At 49.2% G+C, this 12,143-nt stretch overlaps 1 protein-coding gene across 1 annotated transcript in view; it reads left to right on the top strand.

The window, feature by feature from the left end:
* Positions 1-12,143, top strand: part of mrc2 (mannose receptor, C type 2) — a 278,995-nt gene that overhangs the window by 95,608 nt on the left and 171,244 nt on the right. Inside the window, exon 3 of the mRNA XM_060848970.1 lies at positions 10,818-10,991. Coding sequence (XP_060704953.1) covers positions 10,818-10,991 — 174 coding nt within the window. The remainder of the gene's footprint in view (positions 1-10,817; positions 10,992-12,143) is intronic.

Here is a 12,143-nt window from a genome sequence, read left to right as displayed (position 1 = left end):
GAGAGAGAGAGAGTGTGTGTGTGTGGGAGGGAGAGTGTGTATGTAGGAGGGAGAGTGTGTGTGTGGGAGGGAGAGTGCGTGTGGGAGAGTGAGAGTGTGTGTGTATGTGGGAGAGAGTGAGTGTGTGTGGGAGAGAAACAGAGTGAGTGAGTGTGAGTGGGAGAGAGAGAGTGAGCGTGTGTGGGAGAGAGAGAGAGAGTGAGCGTGTGTGGGAGAGAGAGAGAGTGCGTGTGGGAGAGAGTGAGTGTGTGTGGCGGGGAGAGAGAGAGTGTGTGTGTCAGGGAGAGAGAATGAGTGTGTGTGTCGGAGGGAGAGAGAATGAGTGTGTGTGTCGGAGGGAGAGAGAGAGAGTGTGTGTGTGTGGGAGGGAGAGTGCGTGTGGGAGAGTGAGAGTGTGCGTGTGTGGGAGAGAGAGAGAGAGTGAGTGTGTGTGGGAGAGAGAGAGTGAGTGTGTGTGGGGAGAGGAGAGTGTGTGTGTGCACTCGGGGAGAGAGGGAGAGTGTGTATTTACAGGGAAGAGGGAGACTCCATGTGTGCAGGGGAGAGGGAGAGTGTGTACACTTGGGAGTGTCTGTGAGTGTGTGTGGCAGAGAGCGTGATGGTGTGTGTGTGTGTACTTAGCAGGGAGGGAGAGTGTGTGTGTATGGGGGGGTGAGAGAGTGAGTGTGTGTGTGTGTGGAGTGTGTGTGGGTGGGAGAGAGTGTGTGTGTGTGTGTGGCAGAGAGAGTGTGTCTGTGGGATGAGCGAGTGTGTGTGTGAGTGTGGAAGAGAGTGAGAGTGTGAGTGTGAGTGTGTGAGAGAGAGAGAGTGAGTGTGTGTGTGAGAGAGAGTGAGTGTGTGTGTGGAGAGAGAGTGAGTGTGTGTGTGTGGAGAGAGGGAGAGAGTGAGTGTGTGTGTGTGGCAGAGGGAGAGAGTGAGTGTGTGTGTCGGGGAGAGAGAGAGTGTGTGTGTGTGTGGCAGAGGGAGAGAGTGAGTGTGTGTGTCGGGGAGAGAGAGAGTGAGTGTGGGTGTGTCGGGGGGGGAGAGAGAGTGAATGTGTGTGGGACGGAGAGTATGTCGGGGAGAGAGTGTGTGTGTGTGAGGGTGGGAAAGAGTGAGTGTGTGTGGGGGGGAGAGAGTGAGTGTGGGTGGGGTGAGAGAGTGAGTGTGTTGGGCGAGAGAGTGAGTGTGTGTGTGGGAGGAAGAGTGTGTGTGTGTGGGAGGGAGAGTGCGTGTGTGAGAGTGAGTCTGTGTGTGAGAGCGAGTGAGTGTATGTGTGCATGTGGGAGGGAGAGAGTGTATGTGCATGTGGGAGAGAGTGAGTGTGTGTGCGCGTGTATGGGAGAGAGTGAGTGTGTGTGGGGGAGAGAAAGTGTGTGTGTGGGGGGGAGAGTGAGAGTGAGTGTGTGTGTGGGAGAGTGAGTGTGTGTGGGGGTGTGGGAGAGTGAGTGTGTGTGGGGGGGCGTGGGAGAGTGAGTGTGTGTGGGGGGGGGTGGGAGAGTGTGTGTGTGGGGGGGTGGGAGAGTGTGTGTGTGGGGGGGGTGGGAGAGTGTGTGTGTGGGGGGGGTGGGAGAGTGTGTGTGTGGGAGGTGGAGAGTGAAAGTGTGTGGGAGGGGGAGTGAGTGAGTGTGTGTGGGGGGAGTGAGTGAGAGTGTGTGGGGGGAGTGAGTGAGAGTGTGTGGGGGGAGTGAGTGAGAGTGTGTGGGGGGGTGAGTGAGTGAGTGAGAGTGTGTGTGGGGGGAGTGAGTGAGTGTGTGTGGGGGGAGTGAGTGAGTGTGTGTGGGGGAGTGAGTGTGTGTGTGTGTGTGGGGGGAGTGAGTGTGTGTGTGTGTGTGGGGGAGTGAGTGAGTGTGTGTGTGTGGGTGGAGTGAGTGAGTGTGTGGTGGGGAGTGAGTGAGTGTGTGTGGGGTAGTGAGTGAGTGTGTGGGGGGGGGAGTGAGTGTGTGTGTGTGTGTTGGGGGAGTGAGTGTGTGTTTGTGGGGTGGAGAGTGAAAGTGTGTGTGAGGGGGGAGAGTGTGTGTGTGGGGGAGGAGAGTGAGTGTGTGTGTGTCGGGGGGGAGAGTGCGAGTGTGTGGGGGGTGGAGAGTGCGAGTGTGTGGGGGGTGGAGAGTGCGAGTGTGTGGGGGGTGGAGAGTGAGAGTGTGTGTGGGGTGGAGAGTGAGTGTGTGTGGGGGAGGAGAATGAGTGTGTGTGGGGGAGGAGAATGAGTGTGTGTGGCGGGGGAATGAGAATGTGTGTGTGTGTGGCGGGGGAATGAGAATGTGTGTGTGTGTGGCGGGGGAGAGAGAGTGAGTGTGTATGTCAGGGAGAGAGAGAGTGAGTGTGTGTCGGAGGGAGAGAGAGAGTGTGTGTGTGTGGGAGGGAGAGTGTGTGTGTGTGGGAGGGAGAGTGCGTGTGGGAGAGTGAGAGTGTGTGTGTATGTGGGAGAGAGTGAGTGTGTGTGGGAGAGAAACAGAGTGAGTGAGTGTGAGTGGGAGAGAGAGAGTGAGCGTGTGTGGGAGAGAGAGAGAGAGAGAGTGCGTGTGGGAGAGAGTGAGTGTGTGTGGCGGGGGAGAGAGAGTGAGTGTGTGTGTCAGGGAGAGAGAATGAGTGTGTGTGTCGGAGGGAGAGAGAATGAGTGTGTGTGTCGGAGGGAGAGAGAGAGAGTGTGTGTGTGGGAGAGGGAGAGTGAGAGTGTGTGTGTGGGAGAGTGAGAGTGTGCGTGTGTGGGAGAGAGAGAGAGTGAGTGTGTGTGGAGAGGAGAGTGTGTGTGTGCACTCGGGGAGAGAGGGAGAGTGTGTATTTACAGGGAAGAGGGAGACTCCATGTGTGCAGGGGAGAGGGAGAGTGTGTACACTTGGGAGTGTCTGTGAGTGTGTGTGGCAGAGAGCGTGATGGTGTGTGTGTGTGTACTTAGCAGGGAGGGAGAGTGTGTGTGTATGGGGGGGTGAGAGAGTGAGTGTGTGTGTGTGTGGGAGTGTGTGTGGGTGGGAGAGAGTGTGTGTGTGTGTGGCAGAGAGAGTGTGTCTGTGGGATGAGCGAGTGTGTGTGTGAGTGTGGAAGAGAGTGAGAGTGTGAGTGTCTGTGTGGGAGAGAGTGAGAGTCTGTGTGTGTGAGTGTGTGTGTAGGAGAGATGGGAATGTGCGCGTGTGAGAGAGTGTATGTGTAGGAGAGAGAGTGAGTGAGTTTGTGTGGGAGTGTGTGTGCGTGTGTAGGAGAGAGTGGGAGTGTGTATATGTGTTGGAGAGAGTGAGTGTGTGGGAGGGAGAGTGTGTGTGTTTGTGGGGGGGAGAGTGTGTGTGTGTGTTTGTTGGTGAGGGAGAGAGTGTATATGTGTGTGTGGGAGAGGGAGTGTGTTTTGGGAGAGAGAGAGTGTGTGTGTGTGTGTGTGGAAGAGAGTGAATGTGTGTACGTGTGGGAGAGAGAGTGTGTGTATGCGTGTGTCGGAGAGTGTGAGTGTGTGTGTGTGGGAGAGAGAAAGTGTGTGGGTGTGGGAGAGAGTAAGAGTCTGTGTGTGTGTGTAGGAGAGATGGGAGTGTGTGCGTGTGAGAGAGTGTGGGTGTAGGAGAGTGAGTGAGTTTGTGTGGGAGTGTGCGGGTGTAGGAGAGAGTGGGAGTGTGTGTGTATGTAGGAGACAGTGAGTGTACGTGTGTAGGAGAGAGAGAGGGTTTGGGAGAGGAGAGAGTGTGTTTGTGTGAGAGAGAGTGTGTGCGTGTATGTAAGTGTATGTTTGTTTGGGGGAAAAGAGTGTGTTTGTTGGGGGAGGAAGAAAGTGTATGTGTGTGTGTGTGGGAGAGAGAGTGTGTGTGGGAGAGAGAGTGTGTGTGGGAGAGAGAGTGTGTGTGGGAGAGAGAGTGTGTGTGTGTGGGGGAGAGAGTGTGTGTGTGTGTGGGGGAGAGAGAGTGTGTGTGTGTGGGGAGAGAGAGTGTGTGTGTGTGGGGGAGAGAGAGTGTGTGTGTGTGGGGGAGAGAGTGTGTGCGTGTGGGAGAGAGAGTGTGCGTGTGGGAGAGAGTGTGTGTGTGCGTGTGGGAGAGAGAGTGTGTGTGTGCATGTGGGAGAGAGAGTGTGTGTGCGTGTGGGAGAGAGTGTGTGAATGTGTGTGTGGGAGAGAGAAAGTGTGTGGGTGTGGGAGAGAGTAAGAGTCTGTGTGTGTGGGAGAGATGGGAGTGTGTGCGTGTGAGAGAGTGTGGGTGTAGGAGACCGAGTGAGTAAGTTTGTGTGGGAATGTGCGGGTGTAGGAGAGAGTGGGAGTGTGTGTGTATGTAGGAGACAGTGAGTGAGTGTGTGTGTGTGGGAGGGGAGAGAGTGTGTTTGTGTGAGAGAGAGTGTGTGCGTGTATGTAAGTGTGTGTTTGTAGGGGGGAGAGAGTGTGTTTGTTGGGGGAGGAAGAAAGTGTATGTGTGTGTGGGAGAGAGAGTGTGTGTGTGTGGGAGAGAGAGTGTGTGTGTGGTAGAGAGAGAGAGAGAGAGAGTGTTGTGTGGGGGGGAGAGAGTGTGAGCGTGTGTTTGGGAGAGAGTGCGTGTGGGGGAGAGAATGTGTGTGTGCATGTGGGAGAGAGTGTGTGTGCGCGTGTGGGAGAGAGAGAGTGTGTATGAGTGTGTGTGGGAGAGAGACAGAATGAGTGTGTGTGGGGGAGAGTGAGAGTATGTGTGGGGAGGGGAGAGTGTGTGTGTGCACTCAGGGAGAGAGGGAGAGTGTGTGCGCAAGGGAGAGAGGGAGAATGTGTATTTGCAGGGAAGAGGGAGACTCCGTGTGTACGGGGAGAGGGAGAGTGTGTACACTCGGGGAGTGTCTGTGAGTATGTGTGTGTGGCAGAGAGAGTGAATGTGTGTGTGCATTAGCATGGAGGGAGAGTGTGTGTGTGTGTGTGTGTGTGTGTGTGTGTGTGTGTGTGTGTGTGTGTGTGTGTGTGTGTGTGTACGTGTACACAGGAAGAGAGGGAGATTGTGTGCAGGAGGAGGAGAGGGAGAGTTTGTGAGTGCGCTTGGCAGAGTGGGAGTGTGTCTGTGCACACAGGGCAGCGAGGGACAGTGTGTGCATGCGGGGGAGGAGAGTGTTCGTTTGTGTGCGCGAGGACTAGAGAGGGAGAGTGTGCGTGTGCGGGGGATAGAGAAAATGTGTGTTTGCGTGGGAAAGGAAGAGTGAATCTGTGTGCGTGGGGGAGAGGGAGAGTGTGTCTATGTGTGCTCGTGGGAAAGGGTGAGTGTGTCTGTGTGCGTGACAGAGAGGGAGTGTGTGTGTGTTTGCTCGTGGGAAAGGGAGATTGTGTGCGGGGGAGAGGCAGGATGTGTCTGTGTGTGTGGGGGAGAGGGAAAGTGTGTTTGTGTGTGTGAGGGAGAGAGAGAGTGTGTCTATGTACGCGACAGAGAGGGAGAGTGTGTCTGTGTGCGTGACAGAGAGGGTGGGTGTTTCTGTATATGCTCGTGGGAAAGGGAGAGTGTGTCTGTGTGTGCGGGGGAGAGGCAGGATGTGTTTGTGTTTGCGGGAGAGAGGGAGAGTGTGTCTTTGTGCGTGACAGAGAGGGTGGGTGTTTCTGTGTATGCTCGTGGGAAAGGGAGAGTGTGTCTGTGTGCGCAGGGTAGGGGCAGAGTATGTTTGTGTGTGCGGGGGAGAGGCAGAGCGTGTCTGTGGGGGAGAGGGAGAGTGTGTCTTTGTACGTGACAGGGAGGATGGGTGTTTCTGTATATGCTCGTGGGAAAGGGAGAGTGTGTCTGTGTGTGCGGGGGGAGAGGCAGGATGTGTTTGTGTTTGCGGGGGAGAGGGAGAGTGTGTCTGTGTGAGCGGGGGAGAAGGGAGAGTGTGTCTGTGTACACAACAGAGAAGGAGTGTGTCTGTGTGTGCTCGTGGGAAAGTGAGAGTGTGTCTGTGTGCACGACAGAGAGGGTGAGTGTGTCTGTGTGCGTGACAGAGAGGTAGAGTGTGTCTGTATGTGCAGGGGAGAGGGAGAGTGTGTCTGTTTGTGCAGGGGAGAGGGAGAGTGTGTCTGTTTGCGTGGCAGAGAGGGAGAGTGTGTCTTTGTGTGTAACAGAGAGGGAGAGTGTGGCTGTATGTGCGGGGGAGAGGCAGAGCGTGTCTGTGGGGGAGAGGGAGAGTGTGTCTTTATGTGTAACAGAGAGGGAGAGTGTGTCTGTGTATGCTCGTGGGAAAGGAAGAGTGTGTCTGTGTGTGGGGGAGAGGCAGGATGTGTCTCTGTGTGCGGGGGAGAGGGAGAGAGTGTGTGTGCATGAGGGGCAGAGTGAAAATGTGTGGGCGTGTGTGGTACAGAGGGAGAGTGCACGTGTGCAAGCGCAGCAGAGTGGACTGCGTGTGTGTGCACACGGGGGAGTGTGTGTGCACGCGGGGGAGTGGGAAAGAATGTTCACTGCATGTGCAAATCAGAGGGAGTGTGTGTGTGCGTGTGGGCGGGAGAGTGGGAGACTCTAAATGTGCGCGGGGGAAGAGGGGGAGGGTGTGTGCGGGAGGGAGAATGTGTGTATGAGCGCACACAAGAGTGAGAGTTTTTGTGTGTGTGCACAGGAGAGAGGGAGAGTGAGTGCATGTGTGCATGTGAGAGAGAGAGAGAGTGTTTGCATGTGTGTTTGTGGGTGTGCATGGGACTGTGTGTGTGGGTGTGCGCGGGACTGTGTGTGTGGGTGCACGGGTCAAAGTGCGTGTGGGTGTGCATGGGACTGATTGTGTGTGTGTGTGCGGGACTGTGTGCGCGCGTGTGGGCACGCACAGGATGGTGTGGGTGCACGAGACTGTGTATGTGGGCACACGCAAGTGTGATGAAATACATGCCTGGGAGAGGGTTTGTGTGTGTGCGCGCGCGTGAGAGAGAGATAGAGTGTGTGCGTGAGAGTGAGAGAGGGTCTGTGTGAGTGTGTGTGTTTGCGTGTGTGAGAGTGTTTGTGTGTGAGAGTGTATAGTGTGCTGGGGTCACCCTTAGTGTGACATGAATGCAAAATTCCGGTTTTGGCCGTCCTCATGGGTACAGAACTTGGCTATCTGCCTCTGCTAGGCTTCTCTGTGTTCTTGAGTATCCCCAAGTCTGCTTTGCAGGACCTTGACCTGAAGATCCAAAGCCGAATATTTTTGATCACTGAAATGCTCCCCCACTGGGAAGGAACATTCCAGTCTGGCGATTGTTGTCCGGTGGCAATTCACCTGTTATAGCATCTGCATGGTTTTGCCAATATGCCATGCCTCAGGTCATCCTTGACTCCAGTGTAGATGGACAAAATTGGCTGAGTCAGATGAGTACCTTCCACGCACGTGGTGCGTGGTGTCCTCACGTGTAATGGTAGTATGCATGTCGACATTCAATGAAGACTTCACCTGATGAAGATGCAACATCCCAAAAGCCTGTGATTTCGAATAAACCTGTTGGTATATAACCTGGTGTTGTGTGACTTCTGACTTTGTCCATCCTAATCTAACACCAGCACCTCCACATTAAAGTTAAACATGATTTACCTGTGACAAATCCATCATGGATTTCTGTAATTAATCTACATTTGTTCTGCAATATTTTTTCTAATAAGGATAAAATGACGCACAATGGCTGGGCATATCTTTGCACAGTCTCAATAATAGCATAGTATTCAAAATTCTCCAGTCTTTCAGCACCAAACGTATTTTTAAAAAGAATTGTAGAATAACAGCCAGTACCTCCATCATTTCCTCCCATCCTTGCCTTCTTATCCTTGGCGCATTGCGTGAGATCCTGGGTGGTATTCCATCCAGCCAAATATTTTATAAAGGCAATATATTGCAGGTGCTGGAAATCTGAAACAAAGAAAATACTGGAGAAACTGAACAGGCCTGGCAACATCTGCAAAGAGAGAACTGAATTAATGTTTAGAGCCTAATTCTTCATGCTAGATTCAAATTGTTAACTCTGTTTTTCATTCTATTTAACACCTCATCCTAATCACTTGTTAAGTCTTCCAGTAACTCAACTAGCTCCGTCTTTGGCAGCCTTTCCCTTTTGTAAAGACTGATGTAAAGCACTCATTTAGTATGTCAACCATAACCTCCATCTCTGTATGCAGGTTTCCTTTTTGATCCATAATTAGCCCCACGCCTCTCTTCACCTATCTTTTATAAATTACATGCCTATGTTAGACTTTTGGATTCCATTTCTGTCAAGTGCCAATGCTCTCTCATTGCTTCTTTCATTTGTTTTTCAGATCACCTCTGAATTTCTCTATATTTTCACAGCTAGTAAAATGGAGCCCTGTTTTCACTGATGTTATTAACGTGACATCTGCCATGTGCATTCTTTTTCAGCTCCATCTTACTAGCTATCTCTTTTGTCATTTAGGAAACTCTGGATTTATTTGTCCTACCATTTCATCCTCTTAGGAAAAAACCTCAATTGAAGCCAAACTATCTCATCTTTAAAGACAGTCCATTTTCCACTGTGATATTGCTTGCCAAATTTTTCAACCCTGCAAGTCCATACTGACCCTCCAAACAACATCCCTCCCAGATCCACCCACCTTCTCCCTCAAAGTCAGCATTTCCCATGGCTAACCCCACCTAGCCTGCACACCCTAGTCACTATGGGCAATTTAGCATGGCCAATTAACCTAACCTGCACATCTTCATACTGTGGAAGGAAACTGGAGCACCTAAAGGAAACCCATACAGATGAGGGAGAATGTACAAACTCTACGCAGACAGATACTCAAGGGTGGAACTGAACCTGACACCCTGGCACTATGAGGCAGCAACTTCTATGCAGGTCAGAGCAATGGTCCCAGCATTGATTGCCAGAGGGCACCATTACTTATATCCTTCAAGTGGATTTCATTTTGGGTAACTAACTTGCAGTTTTCTGACAGAAACTAATTTTCCCAACATGTTGTCAACTGTGCTTGTTGAGAATTCCTATGTACACTTCTTTTATCAATATAACACATTCTCTCAGAGAATACTACAGCAAAGGAAAAGACTCTTTAGTTCAAAGTGCTCGAAACAATCTAGCACCTTTCTCTTCCCTTTTTTTGTAACTCTTTTTCAATTATTTATCTGAACATCTTTTGAAAGCTCCTGTTAAATTTACCTCCACCACTCTTTCAGACAGTATAATTCAGATCATAATCATTTCCCATGATAAAGAAATTCTCATTGTAAATTACCTTACATCTGTGTACTCCATTTACCAAATCTCTGACCATTAAGAAGCAGTTTTATCGTGGTTGCTCCATCAAAACCCATCATAATTTTGGACAATGCTATTAGCCTATAATCTGCTTTGCTTTAAGGAGGATAACCCTAGTTTTTCTGCTTTTTTAGAATTAACAGAATTAATCCTGAGTACACAAGAAAAAGCTGGACCCATTCATAAAAGGATCTAAAATGACTGAACATTGATTTAAGCTGGTTTGCAAAAGAAATGCTGTGTATTTCGCGCACACACACACACGAAGTGTGATGGTGCCAGATTAAATTGAGGCCTTCGGGCAAATAGCATTGGATGATTATTTAAATAGAACTAATGTGCGTTACTCTTCGGAGGGTCGGTATAGACTTGTTTGGCCAAATGTGTGATTCCTGATGAAGGGTTTTTGCCTGAAACACCAATTTTTCCTTCTCCTCAGATGCTGCCTGACCTGCTGAGCTTTTCCTGCACCACTCTAATCTTGACTCTACTCTCCAGCATCTGCAATACCCACTTCTGCCTTATTGGGCCAAATAGCCTACTTCTCCTGTGTAGGGATTCTATGATGTTTTTTGATTTAAGCTTTAAGGTTTATTGTCACGCATACTCAAGTTCAGAAGTACAGGAGAATAGTGAGAATTTTACAATGTTGCCACACACAGCATCTTAAGTACAAAGGTACCTGGGTACAAAACTTAGATACAAGTGTTAACATAGAAAAACAACGTTATTAGTAAAGTATTACCATTGTTCTCAGTATAATTAGAAAAATAAAGAAATAAGATGTGATTTGCCTTTTACAAGTCCTTGCTATAATACCTCAATAAACCTGCAAATTTTGAATTAACAGTATTGTATTAAAATGTAGCTAAAAATCACACAACATTCAGTTGCCGGCATGGTGGCACAGTGGTTAGCACTGCTGCACCAGAGACCCGGTTCAATTCCTGCCTCGGGCGACTGACTGTGTGGAGTTTGCACATTCTCCCCGTGTCTGCATGGGTTTCCTCCGGGTGCTCCGGTCTCCTCCCACAGTCCAAAAATGTGCAGTTTAGGTGAATTGCCCATGCTAAATTACACCGTAGTGTTAGGTGAAGGGATAAATGTATGGGAATGGTTTGCGCTTTGGCGGGTCGGTGTGGACTTGTTGGGCTAAGTAATCTAATCTAATCTAAACCAGGTTATAGTCCAACAGGTTTATTTGAAAGTACAGAACTAGGAGCATTCCAAAAGCTTGTATTTTCAAATAAACCTGTTGAACTATAACCTGTTGTGTGAGCTTTAACTTTGTCCACCTCAGTCCAACACTGGCACCTCCACATCATGAATTAAAATATAGATTTAATACTTTTCTTAAAAGAGCAAGATGACCTAAAATGTATTGTTCCATTTCTGCCATTTTGCACTATGGTTTCAGGTAAATCCTTTTATAGAGTTGGGTATGGACACCTCTGTCAGCTAGAGAATTGGAGGTTGATATTGAACTTCATGGTTTTAATTCAAATGGACGAGCCTCCAAATATTTAACAATAGGATGATGTCTGCAGCAAATACAGTGAGTGTTGGAGGTGACGGTTAAGTAATGCAAATGATATGTGTAAATGTCAGTCCCAATCACCTTCAGGACTGACTGTTACCCAACTGGGACTTGTTGGTGTTGATATACACAGTGACATTTTACTTTCTGAATGATATTATTTCTTTCTTTTAGAGATTTACACCATCCAGGGGAATTCTCATGGAAAGCCATGCACAATTCCGTTTATGTATGACAGCCAGTGGTACCATGACTGCACTAGTATTGGCCGAGAAGATGGACACCTCTGGTGTGCAACAACGGTAGATTATGGGCTGGATGAACAATGGGGATTCTGCCCAGTCAAAAGTAAGTGCGCTACTGTGTTTGATGAGACTGCCCTCAATTCAAATTTAGAATTTGAATCAAATTTCTTTGTGTTTCAGTCCAGATATGGGTTCTCTATTCTTTCAAATTATTTTTAAAATTTAGTTAGAATGATAGCGAGCTTAGTGAGTGTCTTCAGTCTTTTTCAATCCTAGGGCAAAGACTGGATTCAAATTCTGTTGTGGAAGGAGTTTTGAAAAAAACAAGAAGTCAACAGCTCATAAAATTGTCCTCATTGAAGATTAACAAAACCTGTAATAAGTGTAACTTTCAGATTTTTAAAATGATTTGTAAATGACTTGAAATACTGCAAGCTTTAACAGGTCTGATAAAGGCTCGATTGTCTTTGCTGTTTGTTTTGTTCACAAGTCAGTTGTGTGCCAGTTCTCTTGCCCATCCACTGCCTGTAATTGCCCAACTCATGCTCGGGCCCATCCTTGGACTTCAACAGTCCTCTCACCCTCCCTCAAACTCTCATTGTCCCTCTCACCCTCCCCCATAGTCTGACTGTTCCTCTCACTCTCCTTCACACTCTGGCCTTCAAACCTTCCCTTAAAATCTGACCAGTCCTCATTACACTCTGATACTTTGACCCTTGGAACCTCCCTTGCCCTCTGACCAACCCTCAGTCCTTGCACCCTACCTCATACTATAGTGCAACTTTGTGACTGACCTTTTCTGTAAGGCCTATTCAGACCTTCACTGAACTCCGGTCCATCCTCACTGTGATGTCTCTGTTCTCTGGTTTTCTTTCCCAGGATTCTTCTCTGTTCTATTTCTTGTCTCTATCTCTTCCCATCCATCTATTCTGCCTTCACTTTTTCTCATTTCGTTGGAGAAAGGGAGACTGTTTTACAACATAGAATGTAGAACAGTACAGCACAGTACAGGCCATTCGGCCTTTGATGTTGTGCCCACCTTTTATCCTATTCTAAGATCAAACTATGAGAAAGTGAGGACTATAGGTGCTGGAGATCAGAGTCAAGAAGTGTGGCACTGGAAAAGCACAGCCAGTTAGGTGGCATCTGAGGAGCAGGAGAGTTGATGATTCGAGCATAAGGTCTTCATCAGGAATGTCATTACAGGAAAGAGCTAATGCTCAAGACTGTCCTGCTCCTCAGATGCTCCCTGACT

Source organism: Hemiscyllium ocellatum, chromosome 32 (genome assembly GCF_020745735.1).
Source record: "Hemiscyllium ocellatum isolate sHemOce1 chromosome 32, sHemOce1.pat.X.cur, whole genome shotgun sequence".
Taxonomy (NCBI): domain Eukaryota; kingdom Metazoa; phylum Chordata; class Chondrichthyes; order Orectolobiformes; family Hemiscylliidae; genus Hemiscyllium; species Hemiscyllium ocellatum.
Note: the sequence above shows the minus strand (reverse complement) of the source record. Positions and strands in the feature narration are given on the sequence as shown.